Source organism: Vanessa cardui, chromosome 4 (genome assembly GCF_905220365.1).
Source record: "Vanessa cardui chromosome 4, ilVanCard2.1, whole genome shotgun sequence".
NCBI classification, from domain to species: domain Eukaryota; kingdom Metazoa; phylum Arthropoda; class Insecta; order Lepidoptera; family Nymphalidae; genus Vanessa; species Vanessa cardui.
In genome coordinates, this window is record NC_061126.1 from 12778357 (window position 1) to 12803913 (window position 25557).

The 25557-nt window shown below is 34.1% G+C and overlaps 1 protein-coding gene across 1 annotated transcript in view; it reads right to left on the bottom strand.

Annotated features, from left to right (window-relative positions):
* Nucleotides 1–1669: 1669 nt before the first annotated feature.
* LOC124544467 (nephrin-like) overlaps nucleotides 1670–25557 on the bottom strand; it is a 131529-nt gene continuing 107641 nt past the window's right edge. The window contains exons 9-16 of the mRNA XM_047123032.1: nucleotides 24638–24797; nucleotides 19082–19233; nucleotides 18263–18482; nucleotides 17750–17965; nucleotides 17366–17500; nucleotides 5130–5231; nucleotides 4445–4599; nucleotides 1670–3697 (exon numbers count right to left, since the gene is read on the bottom strand). Of these exons, the coding sequence (XP_046978988.1) occupies nucleotides 3578–3697; nucleotides 4445–4599; nucleotides 5130–5231; nucleotides 17366–17500; nucleotides 17750–17965; nucleotides 18263–18482; nucleotides 19082–19233; nucleotides 24638–24797 (1260 nt within the window). The 3' untranslated portion in view covers nucleotides 1670–3577. The remainder of the gene's footprint in view (nucleotides 3698–4444; nucleotides 4600–5129; nucleotides 5232–17365; nucleotides 17501–17749; nucleotides 17966–18262; nucleotides 18483–19081; nucleotides 19234–24637; nucleotides 24798–25557) is intronic.

Genomic DNA, 25557 nt, shown 5'->3' on the forward strand with positions numbered 1-25557 from the left:
GACGTCATGCAGTTCGGTCCAGCGGTACGGTGTCTCGATACGAAAACGCTCTGATCCATCGCGAATTGGATTTTTCGCCCCGTTCAAAAGCGATACGACACTTCAAATAGAAATGAACACGCGACGATCAGAGCGACGCTACGCAGATACGGACGAGAGAGCTATTTTAACTTTACATTCAGGTTGTTTCGATCGCGAGGCTAATACAAAACGGACGGACAAAGGAACTCATCTGGACGCAGCCTTATATGCGGCAGTGATTATATTTTTTTATTTTATTTATATTAGCTTTCTGAATGTGTTATTCCGTTTCTCTGCTTCTATATATATTATCTATCCACACTAATTAATAATAAATTTTGTAATGACTTTTACGAAACAAATTAATAGATAATTGTTCATAAAATGTACACTAGAAGAAGCAGCGAGTGTTCTAGATTAGTTGGTATTATTATATATATAGCTTCGTTTAAAACATTCACCTTGTTTTAAATTGAAACTATTGTTATAACTGTGACTTCGATGTCCTCGTATTTCATTATTTGTTGAGTTGGTATTATTAAATCAGTTCATTTGTTTTATGGATTAAATCTTGTAATTTAATATTAAAACACTCAATCCCTTGAACTGATATGGGACATATTATTTCAGGTGAAAATATAATAAATTTATATATAAATAGTACTGTTTGTTCCAAATGGCGTCAAATATCGAACGTTTTATTCCATCTTTTCAATTTAGATTTATTAACATTCTACTGTTTAGTTTTAGTTAGTTCACTTTGAGTGTTGAACGCTGAAATGCAGTTGTCTGCTCGGCGTCAATATGAAGCTAGGGTCTTGTTTTATTCACGAACTCTGCACCGTTTAAAACACGTTCTCCGCAGCAATATCTACTGTTCTATACATTTATAAGTTTCTTTAATATTTGCAATTTACTATTGATTTTAAATAAGGTTTTACTACCTGACAAAGTGAAATAAAATCTATGTTAATCTGTTCCTTTGTGTGTAAGCAACACTTGATCTTAAGCTTCCTATTAATCATAATGTGAAATTATATGATAAATACCGCACTTGGACAACCGGTTTTTCGTATCCATTTTAGTTGTAATTAACATTGTATTCATAATAAAATACCATTAAGTCTTACAAAAATAAATACCCTTGTGTAGTTGAAAGATAAAGTTAGCTACACGTTCATGGTGCTAATATTTTTTTTAAATTTTATTTCGAGATCAATTCTTCTGTTAATAGAATAAAATTGAGCATGCACTTGGGAAGGCTGCACTATTTCGTACGTGTACAGTGACGCGTCAATGTGACGCCGAGTCGCGCCGGCTCCATGTTTTATTCAAGTTTCAAGTAGCGCTTGACGTACGATGTCCGCGATGCTTAGCGCTCTTGACACTTTTAGATTAATTCTTTCAAACTTAGAACCGTACGATTTTTTATTTCATTTTAAACAGAATATTATAACACTAACATTTTCATTTTATAAGTAGCGACCCGACCCGCCTTCGCACGGGTGCACTGATACTAAATATACTATAGAATTTATTCATTTACGAAATCACATTACAAACTTCTAAAATTATCAGTGTTTCTTTACTATGAATTCCATGTATTATATACAAAATAATTCCTCTCGAATCACTCTATCTATTAAAAAAAACCGCATCAAAATCCGTTGCGTAGTTTTAAAGATTTAAGCACACATAGGGACATAAGGACAGAAAAAGCGACTTTGTTTTATACTATGTAGTTTAAGTGATATTCTGCATTTTGATCAGCTGTGCTTAAGAAACAATTCTAAATTTAAATAATTCTAGTAAGACTAAATTTGAATAAAGTGCGGAATTTGTTTGAATAAGTTGTAAAACTAACTTTTGTTAGAGTGAGTTCACATTTGACTAAATAATTCAATTTGTTTATATCAATGGAACTTTGGGTATGTATTTTTAGAGTCTTTAAATTCAGCCGATTTAAAACCTTATACTATTGAAAATAAAGGTTTTTAAACAACTCACTGACTCATTTTTTTTAAACAAGAAATATTTTAGTTTTATGTACGTTAAAAATATTGTCCACTGGTCACTTGAGACGTAAAAAAATTCAGGTGCATTTCATTCTATGTTTTATTATTTGTTGTTTGAATCCAAAATGGCTCTCTACGTCCTCGCTTTGTGAATAAGCCTTTTCTTTATTGCTCAAAGAATTACAGGCGCTTTGAGCAACTGTTTTACAATTTCCAACTATCCGGCTAAAATACGTTCGAAAAGTTCCGTAGCGTTAAAATTAGATCCGAGTTTCTAGAGCAGAAATTATGGTTGCATTTTTTTCCGTTTGTTAGCCAATAAAATAATTATATATTTTTCACTACATTGCGTATCTTTAATTCGGTTACATAATACAACATTATTTTTGACAGCTTACAAGTATCCATTTCCAACAAATAATAACGTCTATCGAAAAAGTTTTTTAACAATATAACTTCAAGGTCCACAAACTTTCTTTTGTGTAATTCGATAAAATGAAAGATAGTATGAAATTTGATTTACTCGTACAAACTTGTGTTAAACAAGATCTTATCTTTACAAAATACGTTACGAACAAAATAATAATGATTTATGTTATTAGTGTCGTTATTAAGTTTTTGCTTCTCACGACGATATAAAAGCTTCTGATTGCTATTGAGGTTGGTTCGTGTTTTGTTTATTTCTTTAAATTTAAATTAGTATTCAAAAAATTGTACATTCGAATATGTATTTTGTATAACATGATTGTGTTTTGTCACGCAACACGCAATTTCTAATGAGGCGTCTTCGTTTCTGCTGATGTTATAGTATCTCTATTTCTATAACCATCGATAGTATCATAAATCTTTCCAAATTTAGACAAATGTTACTCAGGGCACGATTTATCGAGACTCATTTTCCAGTTTCTTTAACTTTCAAGGCATACAATATCGATTTAACTTATATTATTTATATGAAGAGGCGCGTTCGCGAGCGAATATCTTCAATTATTTTCATTACACAACTAAGTTAAAATAATAAGTCAGATTGCTTGCTTGCGTATTAAATAATATAAGTTTTTAATTATAATTATATTTTTGATTAATTAATAAAGTTGCTTATTACTGGCTTACATTTTTTTCTTTGCTCTTATCACTTGTTGCAATCACTGCATCAAGCTGAAATATAAAACTCAGAAGTATTCTAAGAGCCTGTTAATGGAATATATTTAAGCTAAGTCCACTAGACAGCTCGATTATCGATTATTGGAGTCACGTATGGCAGACTCTGTTCGATTGACATTGGTACTTCACTGCTGTTTTCATCATCAAACACAAGATGTTTAACACGAACACAAATGACTATGTTGTAAGGATATCCTTTCGGTGATATCTTTAATCAGTTATCATTTTCTCTCCACCAGGAAATCTTACTTAAAATATGTAGAGATTTCTAACCACAAACCTGATTGCACGTCATAAATAATTCTAATTTACAAAGGTGCCGTCTTGAAATAAATCGAATTGTCGTTTCCTTTAATATAAAGCGCTATATTAACAGTCTACACACAACTTTCTCTCGCGTTCGCTAAGAGAGGCGTCCTCGTTGTAACGACTTCTCTTCTCCTCGACAGTGTGCCGCTTGTCACGCTCCGCCTGTCTTCTGCTAGTGTACCGATACTCTAGAAAAATGATCGTCAAATGTTATTTTATATTCAATTTTCAGATTCTTTTTTTAAATAAAAACCATGTAAAACACTTTCACGTGTTATTAGGAAAGTAACGCTTCGATTACTCTTATCCTAATAGCAAATAACATATGATCCATCATGTGGATTTTCTATATGTAATCATGTTAAATCTAAGCTCTTTAATTCAAATAACATACATCTTTAAAATCGATCATTAATAATACAAATTACATTCTAAATCTTGAACGATATTTCCACTTTGAAAATCATTTTAATTCAATGTGAGTTATTGAATCTTCTATATTTCAGCCACCAAAAAGTTTTTAATCTTAAAAAAATGTTCTTGTACTAAGTAACGCAAATGATAATGACAATTTGATAATTTAAAATATAATATTTTCCAGTGCAATCCAAATTTGAATATCGAATAAGATATAATTTGTGTTGCACTTTCAACCGTCGATTCTCAAAGTCGGTTGCTATACATTTCAATTCTTATTTTTTACAATTAAATTTAAAAGGTGTGAACATTCCGATTACTGGACGATTGAGTCTTCTCCAGTCATAAACACTACTCGAAAATATATGAACCTCTTGTAAAAACTTAAAGAAACAGAAGATCTATTAATTTGTATTCCTTATGCGTAAGCTGGGTCTCTCAATATTTAAAACCTAACACAATCATACACAGCACGAACACCAATATTTTTACTTATGTGTGGGTGCAAGTATACAAACCTGAGCATCAGACACGGGTGTGTTAGGTGTATGAGGAGTGTTCGATCTGTCGTGCAGACTATGCACGCTTCGAGATGCCCCAACCGGTGGTGATACGACAGCGCCGTAGGGAGGTGGCTCCGGTGGCCGCTCTGAATCTCGCGTGCAGTTAAAATCTATACAAAAATATTGATATTAAAAATAGTATATACAGTTACCGGTAATAAGAGTATCATTGTTAAATTTCTTTTTGAAACAATTTTAAAAGTCGAATGATTGTTTGTCCAAAACATATCCTTTTACTATTGCTTTGTTAAACTAAGTTTCTTATTAATAATCTCTAAAATTATTACATTATTTGTGTTTGAATGATATAAAAAAATTCTTTAATTACAATTTAAAATTATTTCTTAATTTGTATTTGTTAAAAAAATAAATTCTACCCAAAAAGCATTCTTTCTAGAATTAAAATCATCAATAGCGAATATTTTTTTTAAATAGTTTTCAATTCATTGAGAAAATAAACATTATCACTACCAATATTCTATGCAAAGTTAACTTATGTGGTTGACGTAAGGCAATATTCGCTTACAAGTAACATTTTAAACTTGTATTTCGCTTTGACACAGTAACATAGTTATTTTATTATCACACGTTGCTCTTAAGTGTTCCTAGGATATGAATAACAACAAACAAGCGCTCTCACCTTTCCCGAGAGGCACTACATCTGGATTCTTGTCGTCCGGCTGGATAGGGGAATGGTTTGAACTATGCATTCCTTTATAAGCCTTGACGGTCTGCGTTGGAGCTAAAAATAAACAACATATATGTAAACACGACACATAATCGACTTGTATTTTCGCGGATTCAATAGCGTTTTGGGACGACGTAGGACTGAGGTAGGATACGTTAGGTTCAAAATTGCTTCATAACAAATTCTATCAAATTCAGTTCAGTAATTAAGCCGTGAAAGAACACCAACCAGATGGACAGACAGTACTTTCGTATTTATAATATTAGTATAGATTTTAATGTTGACAAAACGTAGTTGAACTTTTTACTCTTACTACTACTCGTAAGTATACGTTAAATTTAAATAATAATAGTATTATCCAATTATGATCTACTATAGAGATTATTCTAATAACAAAAGGAAATAACCACCCATTTCGTAAACCTCAACTTGATCAATTCGTTACGCTAAATAAAAGGTATAATGTAACGGAAATGCATTTCACCTATACACACTTTAGTAAGACACAGGTACAGGCTTTTAATGTTATGTTAATAAGCCGAGATGAGCTCGTAAAAAGCTATCATTATTGATTCGTATGAAGATGGCTAATGAATAATTTTTACTTACCTACCGTAAATGGTTAGAACGTAATTTTTATGCCTGACACATGACAACCAACACCCTAAAGCTACTAGTCTTTTATATAAATTTCATAGAGATAAATCATATCTCAAAATCAAAGATGGCCCAGTGGTTAGAACGCGTGTGTCTTAATCGATGATTGCGGGTTCAAACCCAGGCAATCACCACTATATATATGTATATGTGCTTAATTTGTGTTTATAATTCATCTCGTGCTTGGCGGTGGAGGAAAACATCGTGAGGAAACCTGCATGTGTCTAATTTCATCGAAATCTGCCACATGTGCATTTCATCATCCCGCATTGGTACAACGTGGTGGAATATGTTCCAAACCCTCTCCTTAATGGAAGAGGAGGCCTTATCTCAGCAGGCTGTTACTTTGCTTTACTGCGTAACTTTGATTCAACAAATCAATATATCTATATAATGAAATAAACATAATATAACAATATGCGAAGTACATTTGCGTTACAAGATCAATGATTCATTTTATCAAAGAATATTATCGCGCATTGTGTGTGTGCCTTTGTTAAATCTGAATTACACAAAGCTCTATGCCTAATTCAAATTATTTGTCATAGTTATTGATTTCCATTGTAGCAATTCCATTCAATACGTTTTAGTGTGACATATATAATTATAGTCATATATAGAATCAATAATCTCTCTCAGTGAGCAGACTGTCGAATAGAAACCGTATTGCTTAGTGGTAGGGGCTTATGATACCCTGGAATTGTTTTTCTTTTTGACGTTGTAGGTGGCAATTTAGCAGGAGGCTCACTTGATGGAAAGTGATTACCACCCGTGGACATCTGTAACGTTGGGGGGCTTGCAGATATGTTGCCGAAATGGTGGTATCACCTACACTTTAGATATTTTACCACCAAACAGAAATACTTAGTATTGGTATGTCGCATTGGTATTTGAAAGTTGAATGGACTAGTGTTACTGGCAGGTATAAGGGGTGTAATATTTTAGCTCCCTTGGTATGGTGTTTGGAATTCGCTATATTTCTTGCAGCGCAAATATAGCGATTGTCAGTTACTAGGTAAAACATTACCTCTATCATATCTACCTATTAACATAAACTTTAAAAACATTTCGGACTTGGAGTAAACGCTTGGCCCTTGGAGTACTGGTGCAAAAAGCTTCATCAAAAGTATCACCTCGCCTCATTGCCTCCACTGGTGACAGGAGGGCTGGTTCGTTTTTTGCCCAGAGGATCGGAATTGCGATTCAACGGGGAAATGCTTCTAGCATTCTTGCCACCATTCCACGCGGTCAAGATTTATACAGTAACTAGTTTTAGTTCATATTTGTATATATATTTAAGCATTTAATGTTGTTAATTCTTATGTTAATAAATGTAAATATTTTTTTATTTCGGACTCGTATTAAGATTATATAATAACTGTAATATATTAAAGTTTTATTAGTACTCTCTACGTTTAAAGTTTACTTATTCACAGTGTTACAGTTTGATACGGCTTATATAAGGAATATTGCACTGACATTTCGTGCAGTACGGCATCGTAGACAGCTCAAATGTCACAGAGTATACATCTTCATTTTCAAAGTTCGTTTGTAATCCAACCGTAGTTTGAGGTATTTGTACTTCTAGTATGACTTACAATAGACCCGAATGTTTCTGTAACAAATACCTATTGTTGATGTCAAATAGTTTGCGGACCAGTTTGGTATTATAGCCACAACTTGGAATATTTATAGCACTATGCAAATTACCGTATTAGTTGTATCGAAGTTTCGTTTATAATTTATAATATATATAAATTTTGCTAGCTTCCTGCATTGATTTCACTTCAATATAAAGGTGAACGACCTTTGGAAATTTCAGTTTCATCATCAGCGGAAGTTCTTCTTGCTAGATTCGGTCATTTTTGCAGCACAGTCACAGTCAGTCAAGATAAACGATTTTGTGAATATAGATGCAGAAAATATGTAAATGACTCTTGTATACTCCCAAGTTCTTTTACAGGATATTAATTGTACTTTCATTAGCAATATAGTAATCTTTCATTAATGCTTAAGATAGGATTTATGTTGATCTTTGAAGAAAATATATTTGCATAATTCATGCAGGCTAGGAATTTAATGATTTGTTTGGAAACACAATATTAGAATAACTGTATAAGGTTTCATAATTTTGGCGTCAAATGTAAAAAATGTCATAAGTTCCGAAATTTCTATAAATGCTTTTGAATGAACGCGAAGTTCCGCGAGAGTAACTAGTATAATATATTAAGTCTATGTCACTTTAAAATTATTATATAATATTCAGCTTCGTCTCCTTTGGAAAAGATGATTAGAAGCATATTTCCATTGGAGAGTGGTGGAATATACATTTTGCAGTTTTCATATTCTGAGACGTGCAAGTTTCCTTCATTTAGTTTCCCTTAACCGTCGAGCATGAAAAGAATTACAAGAACGAATTAAATGCATGTATTCAGAGGCTCTTGCCGACTATTTCACAGCATTGAAGCAATAAACATTTTAAATTTATGTTATACAAATTAAATTACAGACGACCATGTAAATTATTTGTTTCAATAACACCGAGCAATCAGAAAACGGTCTCGATATCTATATTTCGTGTTGATATAATAAGATGGCTGTCTGTCACGCTAAACAACGCTTAGGGTCTGAATTTAATTCACATGTCCTGGTATGGCCTGGCACAAAAAAATCTGAATTGTCAAAAATAAAAAACAAATTTAATATTATAATCTATATTAATACTATAAATATGAAAGTAACTCTGTCTGCTATTTCACGGCCAAATCGCTGAACCGAATTTGATGAATTTTGGTTTGAAGCAAACTTGAACTCCAAGAAAGAATATAGGCAATTTTTATGCCTGACACATTACAACCAACACCCTAAATTTACTAGTCTTTTGTATAAATTTTATGGAGATAAATCAAATCTAAATTATTTAAGTAAGATACAGTAATTTTACGTAATTATATCGAACTTGAATCGATCGATCGATATCGATTTCACTGGCATGAGTCTTTTTCAATTCTATTTTTTTTATTAAATCTTAATTTTTACAGTGGTAGTGCCACGCTGTATACCTTCGGGTTACAGCCGAATGGGCCGGCACGCCCGGGGAAGTACCACTCTCTCACTTAAAATTGGCGTAAAGTGGTAGCTATGCTACCGCGTTTCGCCCGGTAAGTGAGAGTTCCGGAGGCCCAATCCCCCTCCCCCCCAAAACTTGATGGTTGTGCAGAATATGGTTAAATTACCCCAGGAGGGTACCACCAGCGACATTGTTGTTGGTTGGATGCCGCCGAGTATGGCACTACAAGTCAGCAGATTGGGATGGGATGCGGTCATTTTTTGAATCTTACCCATGGGGGCAGATTTGTTTCTCGCCGGATGATCCGAACGCTGCTGCTGACTCTGTTGCCGATGTGGTGCTTCAGGGTATGGAACTATTCATTCCTTACTCTGCAGTACCCATCGGTGGCAAGTCCCAGCCTTGGTTTGGTCGCTTCTGCAAAACGGCATCACGCCGAAAGTGGGAACGCTATCAAACCTGGGCTAATGCATCTGCGTCTCGTGATGTAAATACCAGCGCATTCAAAAAGGAATATAACTCTGCCTCTAGGTCCCTCAAAAACGCGATTGCTAGGGCGAAGACGGAGTACATTGGCAGAATTGGCGAACGACTGGTGCGCCTCCCTTCAGGAACACGTGCGTTCTGGTCTCTCGCTAAGGCTGTCTTAGGGAATTTCTGTCAGCCTTCGTTTCCATCTCTGCACAGGGACGGTGAGTCATTGGCCCATACCGCGAAAGAGAAAGCTGACCTTTTAGGCTCTCTCTTCGCGTCGAACTCGACTCTGGATGACCAAGGAAAGTCTCCACCGACAATTCCGCGGTGTGATACCACGATGCCGGAGGTTAAATTCCGGCAAAGTGCAGTTCGCAAAGCACTTCTTTCCTTGGATATTCATAAGTCGAGTGGACCTGATGGCATCCCTCCAATCGTGCTACGGACATGTGCTCCCGAGTTGGCACCGGTCTTAACGCGTCTTTTCCGGCAATCCTACACATTAGGCGTCGTCCCGAACTCCTGGAAGACAGCTTTGGTGCACCCGATCCCTAAAAAAGGAAACCGCTCAGATCCGTCCAATTATAGGCCTATAGCCATCACCTCCTTGCTCTCCAAGGTAATGGAATCCCTTATTAACTGCCAGCTCTTGCGGTATCTAGAGGAGAACCAGCTGATTAGCGACCGCCAGTACGGTTTCCGTCGGGGTCGGTCGGCCGGTGATCTTCTAGTTTACCTTACTCATAGATGGGCTGAAGCAGTTGAGAGCAAGGGGGAGGCATTAGCAGCCAGCTTGGACATAGCGAAGGCCTTCGATCGCGTCTGGCACAAAGCGCTTCTTTCGAAGCTTCCTTCCTATGGGCTTCCCGGGAAATTATGCAATTGGATTACCAGCTTTTTGGCAGATCGGAGCATCAAGGTCGTTGTCGACGGTGCATGCTCCGACTTAAAATTCGTCAATGCTGGTGTTCCACAAGGCTGCGTTCTATCACCCACTCTGTTTCTTCTGCATATCAATGATTTGTTGCAAATCGGGAACATTCATTGCTATGCAGACGACAGTACCGTTGACACCTTATACACCAGCCGCGCTAATATTTCTCGGGAAAACGTCGAAGAGAACCGGAACAAACTTGTGTCTGAAATCGAATCTTCGTTAAACGAAGTCTCGAATTGGGGCTGACTAAATCTAGTCCATTTCAACCCCAAAAAGACGCAAGTTTGCGCGTTAACCGCTAAAAAAACACCATTTGTCGTATCTCCACAATTTGAGAACATTCCGATAGCCGCTACAGGTAGTATCGGAATACTTGGCGTTGATATTTCGAGCCTCGTTCAGTTCCGCGGTCAATTGGAAGGCAAAGCCAAATTGGCTTCAAAAAAGCTGGGTGTGCTCAGCAAGACGAGACAGTATTTCACGTCGGCCCATCGCCTAAAACTTTACAAGGCGCAAATTCGGCCTCACATGGAGTACTGCTCTCACCTCTGGGCGGGTGCTCCCCAGTACCAGCTCCTTCCATTTGACCGCATTCAACGTAGAGCGGCCCGAGTTATTGACGATCAAGCCCTTTCTGATCTCCTTGATCCTTTGGCTTTGCGTAGAGATGTTGGATCACTCTGCATCTTCTACCGAATTTTTTACGGGGAATGTTCCGCGGAATTGTTCGGATTAATCCCGGCTGCTGAATTTCACCTTCGGACATCTCGCCAAAATTCTAAGTTTCACCCGCACCACCTTGATGTCCGAAAATCCACAACAGCGCGATTTCTCAGATATTTTCTGCCTCGCACAACTACTTTGTGGAACCAGCTTTCGCCGGCGGTTTTTCCGAACCGATACGACATGGGAACCTACAAGAAAAGAGCGTACTCCTTTCTTAAAGGCCGGCAACGCACCTGCAAGCCCCCTGGTGTTGCAGATGTCCATGGGCGGTGGTAGTCACTTTCCATCAGGTGAGCCTCCTGCTCGTTTGCCACCTATGCCATAAAAAAAAATTAAATTTTTTAACTTCTCAAATTTTTAATGAGAGTACTACTTACTTCTTCACAGTTTTTAATTTCAAGAAAAGAAATAAAGTGATTTTTATTATTTTTTTACTCGGAAACGATTACGCTGATATTATTATATATATAAAACACTAACATTATAGCACAGCCATTAAAGAAAACAGGAACATTATAAAAATACTTCAAAATAAGATAAATAACGTTGATATATCTCAGGAGAGTCAGTTGAGTGCATACTCTATTTCTTTATTCTCCAATAGCCGGATACACTTAAGCCATAGAAGCTACAGCTTTACATGCTTTCCAAGGTACACGCGTTCAAATCAAACAAAACTATCAAAATACAAGCACATAAAATATTCAAAGAAAAGACCCAAAAAAATTTAAGTTCCAGGGAATTGAATCCAAGTCCTTGGATATAGCAACCATATAAGTTATCTCAAAGAGCAACAAGGTAGTCGTCCTTTGTTAGCTCGTAGGTATTATATATTATGTATATATATGATGTCTCTATCATGCAAGAATTAGTACCGCTGCAGTCCTGGATATTGTTAAACTAGAGCAAGACAGTTTGAATACGGCGCGTTCATCAATCATATAGTGTTTCAGTTTAAAAGATGAATTACCTTGTTTAATAATGGGAACAAAGGAAATTTTACACGGTAAACATTTCATTGGGCAAAAACATACCAAAATTTGTATGGCCACAGGACTTTCTTATATACAAATATACGTATTGTCGAATAGTCAAACGTAGCCAACTGTAGCAAATGATTTGATATGAAATTTTATATTACACTTACATACACTCGTCATACACTCTACCTATACTTAGTATTGTTTGAAGAGTGAGTCTTAGTGTAAAGTTACACATTAAGCAGAAGGGATACAAGATCATCGTCCCCAATGTTGGTGGCGTATTGGCGATACATATTGTTCAATATGCCAATACAGCGCCAATGTCTACCAGCGTTGGTGAATACCTTCCATCAAAAATCATTTATTTCATAAACTTTAAAACCGATATGAAAAGGTTTTATTATATTCAGTTTGTAACGCGATCTGTTCAATCGAACGCCATGAGAATCGTTATTGTACACAGACAGGACAACGTCAGCCTGGCTTTGTCGGTATAATTTAAAAATAGAATGATCGATTTATCATCGTTATAGACACTCTATTGTTTTCATTTACAATTACGCTAACATTACAATAAATATGATTAATTATACTGTAAACGAGATCCAGTAAACGCTATTTTAATAGGTAATTTTTTAAAATAAATTTTAGTTATTTTTATGTTATATATTATGCAGCAGTCATGAATAAAGAGGGGCTTGACAAGCGAAAACAATTTGAGTATTAGATCATTAATACCGAATATTAGCCTATAGATACAAATAAAATAACTATAATCTTGGTATGTACCAATAATATGAAGTTGTCTTTGTTCAAAACAATGTCACTTTAAAATTATATAACCAGTATTGAATAATTATACATAATTATACATAAATACACAATGTTAATTGTTTTGGATATTTATTTGTGGATAATTATAAAACTTGTAATACAATACTATAAAGAATCAAACAAGAAATATTGCACCGTTTTCGGCGTCTTATGTTACCAGTAGGAACAAAAAAATGTGACGTTTTTTAAATACTAATAATGACCAATGTGTAATGAGCTTATAATTAAAGTATATTCATATACACGAGGATTCAAGTTTAACTGACCTATATACTAGATGCCAGACTATAAAATATACTAAAATTATAAATGCGAAAGTCTGTTTGTTGGTTTATCCCTCGTTCTCGTGTCAGCGGAGCGAAAGAGAGGTATATTTTTTTGCATAAAGATAGTTTATGCACTATGGATTGACACACTTTTTATTCCGGATTAAGGAAAGGAGTGCAGCCGTGAGTACATATTTTTTTAATTTTATGATATATGTAGCCAGACGAACATTTGGGCCACCTTGGTGATAAGTGGTCACCAATGCCCATGGATAAGGACGTTGTAAGATATTTTAACCAATTTAACAACGCCAATGTTCCAACAACCTCACCAAGATGTTATGTTCTTTATCCCAGTAGTACGCTGATTATTTTAATTTAACATTTTCAATTTTATCCACTATTATATAAAGTCCAAAATGATTTAACATACATTTAAGTAAATCATATATGTATAGTATCAAAATGCGTTTACAATAACCCAATTACTAACAAAGTCGAAAGCTGGTATCTATTAGTATGTATGGATCCATAGTATTAACATGTAAAATATACTAACTACAAAGTTTTGCTTAAGACTTACGGCGTTATATTTCATAACTTTAATATTTCAGTCTTAATAATACATGCACAGATTAAAATAAAGCACAATGTTATTTAGTTGCAATTACACCGCAGTTTCAATTCACTGAGAAAAATAACCAGATACCTGATCACACGGTGTATTATTAAAAGGTTATGATATTTTTGCACTGTTAATTGAAGGTAAAATTATTATAATAACGAATTAAAAAAGAATAATGTCCCATACAGAAATTATCGAATCGAATTATTAGTTCGACATATATGTATGTATTAAGTAACATTTATAGATTTTAATAATATTTGAGTATGATGATCCATTTGGGCTTTCAGCACTTGTTCTAAATTAAGTGTATGTTTGTCCATGAATTTCTCTAAAACTAAAAGTCGTATGATGATGATGATGATGATTTTTAATTAAAATTCGCTGCACTTCAATTTAAAAAACAGTGTAAGTTTCACTAAAATCGGTTGTGTTGTTTCAAAAACAATTATTTTAATTTTTAGTTCACTAGCTATTTCTAATTTCGAAGTCGGTTTAATTTTTTTTATTTTATTATTAATAATATTTGAAATGAGCAAAATCAGGCTTAAATAATTCGAAATAACATGTTATTTTATCTTGAAGTTGCCAAATCTGTATTATCGGAATTTTACTAATAATAATTTATTCACTTTTTGGTAGGGTTTTGTGCAAGCCCGTCTGGGTAGGTACCACCCACTCATCAGTTATTCTACCGCCAAACAACAGTACTCAGTATTGTTGTGTTCCGGTTTGAAGGGTGAGTGAGCCAGTGTAACTACACGCACAAGGGTCTAATATCTTAGTTACCAAGGTTAGTGTCGCATTGGAGATTTAAGGAATAGTAAATATTTCTTACAGCGCCATTGTCTATGGGTAATGGTGACCACTTACCATCAGGTGGCCAATATATTCGTCCGCCAACCTATACCATAAAAAATACTTTATACATAATATAACATACAACATATGAATTTAATGTACTGTAAAATAATTGAAACCAAACCATTCAATACAATACAAGTTTGATATTCACAAGAAGTGACGAAAACGAAGTAACAGACAAAATTCGATCTATTATTATAACTTGAAATTTAATACTGCACTTTGAATATCTGAATTCAAACACGATATTCATTTTTGCGGTCTCGCGGGTGTGCAAACTTAATAAAAATGTCGCAACGAGTGACGAAACATCTGCAATATCTGTAGAGACGTAGAAGGACATAAATCACATTTGAAATGCAGTGAAAATGCTTCCCGACTTAGTAAAACGTTCGAAAATTCGACACACGCTCGGAATCTGCCTTTATTCTTCACGGTATTTCTTTGCAATAGCAGTTGCAATTTACTTTTTGAACTAAGCTGTGTTTTCTAATGTACTATGTTGTATTAAGTTGCCTTTTTTTTTGGAAGCAAAGCACGCGAATGAGGCCGAGTTTCTGGGTTAAAATATTGAAGTTATATCGCAATATAAGTTAAATCTAAAAATGTTTTTTAATTTTATTTTTAAATTAGGTAACTTTATGCTTATGTTTGTTGAATTAAATATTTGATTTAATAATAGTATTAATTAGATTTCTTGTCATTTATTAAGACAACTGTAGTTATTAGTGTAATAACTATATATTAAGTAACCGATGATTGCGGGTTCGAACCCAGGCAAGCACCGCTGAATTTTCATGTGCTTATTTTGTGTTTATAATTCATCTCGAGCTCGGCGGTGAAGAAAAACATTGTGAGAAAGCCTGCTTGTGCCTAATTTCAATGAAATTCTGCTACTTGTGAATTTACCTACACTCATTGGAGCAGCCCGTTGAATATGATCCAAGCCGTCTTCAAAAAGGGAGAAGAGGCCTTAGCCCAGCAGTGGGAATTTGCAGGCTGTTGTTGTTGTTATTGTATTTATGGTTCTTAATTATGATTTATTTCAAACATTATATACTTTTTTACGTTCGTCAAAAGGCTTAAGATATTCGTGATCGGCTTAATGCTTTGGCTTTATTTACGATAAGACTTATAAGTCATTTTCATCTCAGGAAAGATTCAAATTTTAATCCGGCTTCTCTGTACTAAATTCTGAGTGATGTCGAATTGTTTTTGTATTATTTTCCATCCCCTAATTTATTTTTGATGAATTATCCATCTAATTTTTTCCTTAAGATAAATAAATCAGTTGAACAGATAAATAACATCGAGGATAAGGTTTTTTAGGGACAAGGAAAATGTATGTTATTGGTTGAAATATAAGAAATCTTGTATTTCAAGAACGGAGTGAGTATTTCTTGTGACATTTGAGTGCTTGGCTAATGAAAATCCTCTCAAAGTTAAGTCAACCGAATATTCTACATCAAAAAGACCTAAACATGTTTTCGGTTCAAAATGTTGTCTACGATGTTCCAAATTGGGCAAATTTTATACGAAATGTGATTCGAGAAAAATTACAATAATTAGTTATTTATTTATTTATATTGATCCCAACATTCTTATTTTCTCAGGGATCATAACATAATGGACGAAAAAATTACGACGCCTCGAAATTCGAAAATCATTTGACCTATATCCAAAAATTCATTCATTGGTCAAAATGACATTTTACTACCCACGACAGGTTTTTTTTTCGTTAAGCTCGCAAACGCGAGTGATTGTTAAACGCAATGATCATTATTAAAGAAGAAAATGCCATATTTTAAATTATTTACCTGTATTTAACAATATCTTAGTATGAAAACTATATATCTATTAATCATTAAGTCAGTTTGCGTGATGTTACTTGCTATTAAATTAAAACAATTTAAAACCTTTCAAAGGTTAGACTATTTCTCAAAACAATTTCCTGATCCAATAAAACACAAAGCGTTGTTTAAACTAATTTCTAAGCTTCAACTTTGATTGCAGTATAATTTTCTAATTACAGAGGCGACAGCCGCATTATTTGTATATAAATTGCTTTGTCACTGTAGGTGATGATAATGGTGTCATAAAAATTCAAACTTGGGCCATTTACAAGTTAAGCTATAGGTATTCTACACGCGATGCTTGGATAATGTATGCTCCACAGCTGAACCACTAAAACCTCGCTATGAGATATTACAGTTCGAAATGGTTTTGTAAAATGCTTTTGTATTTAACCTGCCACCGAAAAAACTGTATTGCACTTCGTGTAATGAATTTTTTTTCGGTGTCGATTCGGAATGAACATCATACTTTAAGCGTTGCAACAGTAATATTATGTGTTTTAATTTTTGTATATTTCCGTTTTGATAAAAGGTTTTTAAGGATTTTTTTTATACCTTTTATTTTTTATTTGTAACGAATACAAAAAAAAAATAACATTATTAAGCGGCAATAAAATTGTATTCTTAATTTATATGTGGTTATAAAATTAGCCTGATGTGATAACCTGAATGATTATTTTCAAAGGAACAATTGAAAATTCAGTTATTTTTGGCCCGTCTGCTCCAAAACCTTAGTTTCCCGAAATGAGTCGAGCATTTCGCAATAAATAACGTAACATAACGTTATAACGTTCATAAAACCCCCGAGAAAATTAAATTTCTGAATAACGTTCAGTTACTAAATAACGTTATTTTGTAATTTCACCTTGGTCACGAAATAGATTTGTAAAATGACATACCTTCATACTGCAAGGGTCTATGTCGCTTTCTCGCTAACAGCGCAATGATTGCAACGGCTGCCAATGTACCGACTGCCCCTGCGATTATACCGAGCGCCCAGCTAGCATCTATACGTCCAACGTTGTTTTGCGCTTCTATTAAAAAAAAAAAAAGAATTATGTAGTGTCTATCATTAATAATATTATTCTCATAATAAACCCTAAGTATATCTATAATTAATAGTTATTATTGTCCTATTCGAAATTTAAAGTGTTATATACTTAGCTCAAATTATGTGTCATTGTACCGATTGTCTATTCTATCTTCGATTTTAAACACAAAATAGTTTCTAGTATTTTTTATTCAAATTTAGAATAAGAATAAACCTATAAATTGTATAATACCTGTATGTAAAGCCAGCCTCGATAACGTATGTACTCTTAATGTAGTAATTTCCGATCGTCCTCTTGCGTTGTTCGCGTAAAATACGAGCGTTAATTCCTTCCCCGAGCCGAGTCCTTGTAGCTTCCACACCGGCATTATTGTGGAGACATTCGCTATAAGAGTGTCCAATTCCCACGCTTCTACGAAGTACGTGGTTTGAAGGCCGCCGTCGTAGCCTTGAGGGAATGGACGTAAAAGGTTTTATGTTACACGTTGGGTGTTTAAAGGTAATATAACTTAGAATATAGTATGTTACGAAATAAGTTAAAAGCATACATAAGAATTTTATAGCACTCGATGAGAACAGATAGAACAGTAATAAAATGTTATGGGTAATAAAAATAATAAGTCCTACTTTCCCTTATATCTTACGGTTTTATCCCTTTCATAATATATAAATTGCTACTATGTACAACCATCATTTTTTTAGTTTTTAGCTAATAATATAATGGCTGAAATAGGAAATTGCTTACCAGCTAAACATCTTAGTTCCGCGGAATCATCAGTCAAATTCAAAGTAGAGCAGTTGGTAGGCGGGTCGGGCTTTACAGCTGGTAGTAGAGTATATCTGCAGGGCTCAATTTGCTGTCCTGCCATGTTAGTGGCTCTGCAGGCGAGGGATCCGTAATCTGTGTCCGTTGATGGCGTGTATGTTAGGATGGAACGTCCAGCTTTTTCCACAGTGTACTTTGCCTGTTAAGTGAATATAAAATATAAAAAATATATGAAAGTTATATAGATTTTATTTTAAAAATTTTAGATCACATATGACCCAGTGGTTAGAACGCGTGCATCTTAACCGATATTTTCGGGTTAAAACCCAGGCCACTGAATATCATGTGTTTAATTTGTTTTGATAATTTATCTCGTGCGCGACGATGAAGAAAAATATCGTGAGCAAACCTGCATGTGTAAATTTCATAGAAATTCTGCCACATGTGTATTCCAACAACCCACATTGGAACAGCGTGGGGGAATGTGTTCCGAACTTTCTCCTCCGAGGGAGAGAAGGCCTTAACCCAGCAATGGGAAATTTACAGGTTCTTATTTTTGTTGTTTTATTTTAAGCCACGATAGCACAAATGAAAACAAAAATAAAATAGATTTTTGATCACGTGTTATGATTCATGATGATCGTCATTACATTATTATGTGATTATTTTTTAATTTAGACGTAATACTTAAAAACATTTACACGGTGCTTAAATAGGTGGATACTTTTGGTGGCCTTTTATCCTGCTCTATACTTATTTTTTATGCTTAAGACTTTTCAATCGTTTAATTAAACTTACTGAGTCTAATTCAACAGTGCCCATTGTATTATTGAGCGTCCATTGGAAGTTCTTTGGAACTGGAAAGGCATCCACTTCACAAGCAACACGAGCGGCTTCGTTTATTGCAGCTCCGACGATCGCTGTCATTTTGTTCTTGCAAACTGGTTTATCTGCAAAAGATTGAGTAGATTAAAGGTGTATTGGAACAAAGTTTCTTATAGCACTTGAAGAGCTAAGAAAATTTAATCAAGTGACACTTCGACCTCACGCAGTGATTGTAAGCGTTAGTATGTCTTTATATAGGACGTATAATACTGCAATAAACGTCAGACGTATGGTTTTTTTATAAAAACTATTGATTCATTAAACTTAGAAAAATATATAGAGTATCAATTCTTCTAAGTTGTTAACTATTTTACCAGCTATTATAAAATTGAAATATTCAAATGAAAGTAAATTTGTATGATAAATCTATGACTAACTAGCTTTTGGGGCTATTTTGCTTGACAAGTTATAGAAAATATATATGACTGACAATAATCTTGTTGTGTGTTCCATGTTTAAATTTAAGAATCACGTTCCAAATATGAAGTCCCCACCAGTACGTCACCATAAATACAAAGGCACTCACACCGTTTGGAATGTTCCACGCTGGATACCGCGGCTCCAGCCATTGATGTGGTTGAATGGATGCGGGATAATGCTAATACACGTGTGGTATCCTATACCGTTAATATAAATAATACTAGTTTAACAAAAGAGTATTCAATCGATCTGATAAATATCCATTATATTCGAGTTGAATACACGAACTATACTTTATAGTAAAATATCGCAGTCATCATATGACTGCTACATATCTAACTTTTATATAATAAGACCTTCATTATATTAAACAAATAATAAGAAGGTAATTAAATCTGGTTCAAATCACCTTATTTGTCAAAAATATTTCATTATTTCAATATAATAATTACTAAACATTAATTTTACACCGTAACCTTCCTTATCAATAAGCCTGTTTCTTAATGAAAACTGTTTGAAAATCCGTTATGTATTTTTTTAAGTTTATCACATTTATTGAAAAAAAATACGCAGTGGAAATATTTTTACACAAGTACAAGTTTATACAAGTATCGTCAGGTACTGCTGCATAGAGTCTGGGTAGGGTGTAGTCGGTGTGCTTTCTGTTGAGTTGCTTAGTAACCTTGGCCGCGACACTTTATAACAAGAAGCTCTGTGATTCAACACTCATTCTTTAGTATTATTTTCATTTGTACTTAACTTAAACACTTTTTGAATACTGATTTTAAGAAGCGCTATCTAATTTGCGTTGTGCAAATTACACGTACGCCCACACAATATCGTCCGAAGACGTAAACTTTGATCAATTTCTGAACATTATTACGCTACATGTAATATGACTCAAATAATTTACTTTATACTATATAATATTATAGCTCAAACACACTTTTACATCCAATTAATCTATATTAATTTTTATAAATGTGAAAGTAACTCTGTATGTCTGTTTCTCTTTCACGACCAAACCGCTGAATCGAATAAGATGAAATTTGGTATGAAGCAAACTGGAACTGCAAGAAAGGACATAGGTTACTTTTTTGCCTAACATGATAACCAACACACTTAAACATGAGCGAAGCCGCAGGCAACTACTAGTTATAATAAGCGGCAGTTTTATTCGATGAATAGTTTAAAAAACTATTTATACACTCAAATACAGTTATAAATCAACACAAAAAAATGTTTAAATGTTTGTCTGTGATTTAAAAATAACTGACTTTTCGAAGTTGATGACTATTTGCAAGTCCCAAAACGAGAGCAACCATTATTTTTGTTTCGTCTGTTTGACTATTTGTGCGGAGTAAAAAATACAAGTATTTTAAGGTACCGTTTAGTATTCATTTTATGATTGAATGTCAAACGTTTCAACATAATTTATATTTGTAAGTATATCATTATGGACACTAAAAATAGTCTACAGGATTTTAAATTATTCCATGAAAAATAAAAAATGAACTCAGAAATACATATCTAGTAAATAATAACAGTTCAGTAAAATATTTAGTTTAAAGGATGTATATAAAGTGTGAATACTAATTGCCACTATTTACTCAATACCTATTAAAGGAAAATGTTCTACCATTTTCATGTAACGGCTTTACGACAAAATATTGAGTAGCAGATGAGTATTTACCAATTACTCTTTGCAAGAAGAAGACAAAATATCATGAACTGAATATTTACACACCCGCACACAGACATATAGACATGTACTCACACATACGATAAAGTTAAATGAGAACCTTTGTTTTTCGTAATCGTTTATAAAACAACATACACTGCCAAAGTACCATTACAAACATGCCCTAAAAGATCGTAAGACTTCAATTTATTGCACTGAAATCACCTCAAAACTTTTACGATTCCATATGAAAATAAACGGCTAACGTTACAAATACACCCGTATATCGTATGTCGATGAAGTTAAATTACCAAGAGAAAAGGTCTTTCGAATTTTTTTTTTACCTCTCGCTTTGTTTTTGTAAACTTTTTGGATCGCATTCAATGAACCGTTGAATGGTTGTGCGAAACTCGTAACGATAAATGCTTATCGATACTTTTAGGAATTAGGAAATTCGTATTGGATAAAACAAAAACAATTTGAATAACTCGAAAAAAGGTAATTCGCATTACAATTTAATCATACGCATTGTAGAGTTGAATAAATATGTTCTGTTGAATAAATGACGTATGGAATTTTATTGAAAGTATAACAGAATATAAAATTGTGTTGAGACTAGCCTAAATGCTGATATGTAATTTTTATATATCTTTCGGTGAATTGGCAATTGGAACGCCTGATGGTATGTGGTCACCAATTATATGAAATATTAACTGTCATTTACTGTGGTCCACGAAGCTTCTGATCGGATCACATCATTAACAACCTTTACTGTTTGGTGGTGAAATATATAAGCGGATAGTACCAACTGGAACGGGTTTGCCCAAAACTAATAATAAAATAGGTATATCATGACCACTGTCAACTCGCATTTATTACTACGTCCAAGTCTAATATTTACGAGAAGAATTTTCAAAACAGTCTTTAAATAAAAGTGGTTCTGTAGGAATCAAAGATACTCGATGCTCGACCAGACGTTAAAATAGTGAAAATCGACTTACAGTTCGTTGAAAAGTGGCTCAGTTCCGGAATATTTTTTATCGGATCACTTGTTATAGGATGTGTTCACACAAACATTCTCTCGGTCTGTTCTAAGCTTAACCAACCAGATATTTACAACGGATTTTCTTTCCATATGGATGTTATTGACCTTTTATATTGATAGTGCCAACATAATCACGATCTTTTGTAGTCTTCGGATTATTTTCTTTACTTAATAAACATTTACTTAATAAAATTTTAAAACGACTGACAATGCACTGCCTAAGCGGGTTTAACAGTATATCAGCTGGTACAGTTATTATATTGGTATAAGGGTAAGTATTGAAAGAGGATTGAAAATATCTCTTCTAAAAGGGGTAAATGGGGGATGCAATGCTATATCGAAATCAGTAATTCTGACGTTTAAAATACAGAAAACGTTAATAAGCTTACATTAATGATTTTATGAGAGAATTTAATAAAGTTTTTTTTTATAAATTCACGGATGTGGGCGAAACTTTGGATGAAAGTTTTTATGGGAATATTTTTTAAGAAGTATGAAATTCTATATCTAAACTTCTGCTAAGAAATAAATGCGAGTTTCAAAGTTTTCGGAAATACCCCATAAGAGGATAAACCCCATAGGTATTCAAAGTTTATGTTATATAAGAAGAATAAAATTTACATTACAGCTGGGAAAAAAAAATATTTGAGAATTTTACCAATTTTTGATAACATGAAACGTAAAAATAAAAAAATGGTCTAATCTTTAAATTTTATTGTTTTTTTACGTGTTGCTTATTTAAATTAAATAAATATGTATTTCAAAGGTTTAATAAATTTCAAAGCTCAGACGAGATTGGCAATTTTTCAATAGTTGTTTTGAAGAACGCTTATACGTGAAAATTACTGAACATATAGTCCATATATATTTTTATACGCCATTTTTTTTTGTCATTTTCATATTCAATGCGTAGCAAGCAGTCGACTGTTTATTTAATAAATTGACACACCAATTCACGAACGATATTCTTTCAACGGACACGATATTCTAATCGTATTAAGAGTTTACACGATCTTTAGTGCTGGAATTGTTATCCTAGAATTACATCAAACCTCCTAGTTACGAAATCTCGTCCGGGTTTATGTAAATACATCGCGAAGTTAACATCCAAGTTTCAATACACATTTGCATACGACTGCATATTACATCAATCGCGTTGTAGCCCGAAGCGTCATACGAATCTATTGCACTAACAGTATACGTTAACTGTGGTTATTTGAAATAAAAACAAGGAATACGACCGAATAATTGTTCTACCTAATAAAATAAGACAAAGTACTGACAATCATGGGATTTAAATGCAATGCCTCTGGTTTTAATTACAAAACAGAAAAGTAATTGAAAGTATTTATTTTTAGTATTAAAATAAAAATTGATGATACAGCTTGACTGAGAGCTGAGATAGCCCAGTGGTTAGAACGCGTGCATCTTAGCTGATGATTGCGGGCTCAAACCTAGGCAAGCAACACTCTATATATGTGCTTAATTTGTGTTTATAATTCATCTCGTGCTCGGCGGAGAAGGAAAACATCGTGAGGAAACCTGCATATGTCAAATTTCATCCAAATTCTGCCACATGTGCATTCCACCGACATGCATTGGAACAGAGTGGTGGAATATGTTCCAAACCCTCTCCTTAATAGAAGAGGAGGCCTTATCCCAGCAGTGGGAAATTTACAGGCTGTTACGTTACTTTTACTTTACAGCTTGACTACAATTATAAAAGTATTTAAGAGGGAGGTTGCAGGCCCGATGCCCTGAACTTAAAGGAAAGATCGTGACTTATGGTCGTATACGCGTCAAGTGGGGACCTGACGTCTCCGTTTAAGATGAACCTGAGTAGAACAGGAACATTAATCTCGCATACGAAGAGAGTTCTATAAAATCAGAAGCCTCTCATCGGATAATATTAGATTTCCTGGTAAGAAAGACAAAGTATAAGTTAAATTTTATGTACGAACAAATGTTAGTCTTGCATATAGCCTGTGATAATGGTAATGGTAGTCTCATATTTCGATAAAGTTTAAATAAATAAAACATGTGAAACGAACGTTTACATTGATCTAATTAGTATATTGATGGTAGTGAAACGTACGACACAAAGATAACAATATGTAATATTATCCCTAGAGAATTTATCGGAATTAAAATATATCCACATTGATATCAATCGTATAAGCTATTTTGAATCGATTATTAACATTTATGAAACGTTAACTTCGTACTCCCTAAGGGGTAATTACGATGACTTCCATTAAACCCTCTTTAGGGAACGATAATTAATATGACCTATAAAGCGAAAATATGGACAATAAATACTCACAAATAACTTGTAAGGTGACGGCTGAAGATCTTCCATCACCCTCGACATTTGATGCGATGCAAATATACTTCCCCGCTTGCTCCCTAGATACCCCCTGAAGGGCCAAGTGCGCTGATCCCGCTATTACTCCGGCGCGTTGATTGTGTGTCATTACTTGACCCTGCGGACGAAGATTATTTTTAACGGTCATAAAATTTTCCGAGAAACCCTGCCCTAGTAAAGGGTAGATTGTAATTAATATTAACTGAGGAAATAAAATGAATAATTTCGTGCTGACTTTTAAAATACGAAATACAATCTTGAAACTTAATACTACCAAACATTTTTGGATATGAACGTTCGAAAAGAATATCATATTATAAGTAAACGAATATAATAGCCTCACATGATATACAATAAAAAATAGTTAGAGTATATATATGTTTAGTGTTTATATTAATCATTATGAGTCACCTGATGTAAGATTTTAGGTGATACGTATTTACAGTGTGCATTTACATTGTGAAATGGTTGAGTTTACTTGGTGGTAGGGCTTTGTGCAAGCCCGTCTGGGTAGGTACCACCCACTTATCAGTTATTCTTCCGCCAAATAACAGTACTCAGTATTGTTGTGTTCCGGTTTGAAGGGCGAGTAAGACAGTGTAACTACAGGCACAAGGGACATAACATCTTAGTTTCCAAGGTTGGTGGCACATTTATGATGTTATGATTAATTAATATTTCATACAGCGTCATTGTCTAAGGGTGATGGTGACCACTTACCATCGGGTGGTAAGCTCGTCCGCCAACCTATACCATAAAAAAGAGTACGTGGTGCGCATCCAGGTGGGCCTGCACAAAACACTACCTCAGGTAAAAGTTCGAAATAGTAAACAAAAGTACAGCACATAAGTAATTGATCCAGTTAAAACGTGAATCCC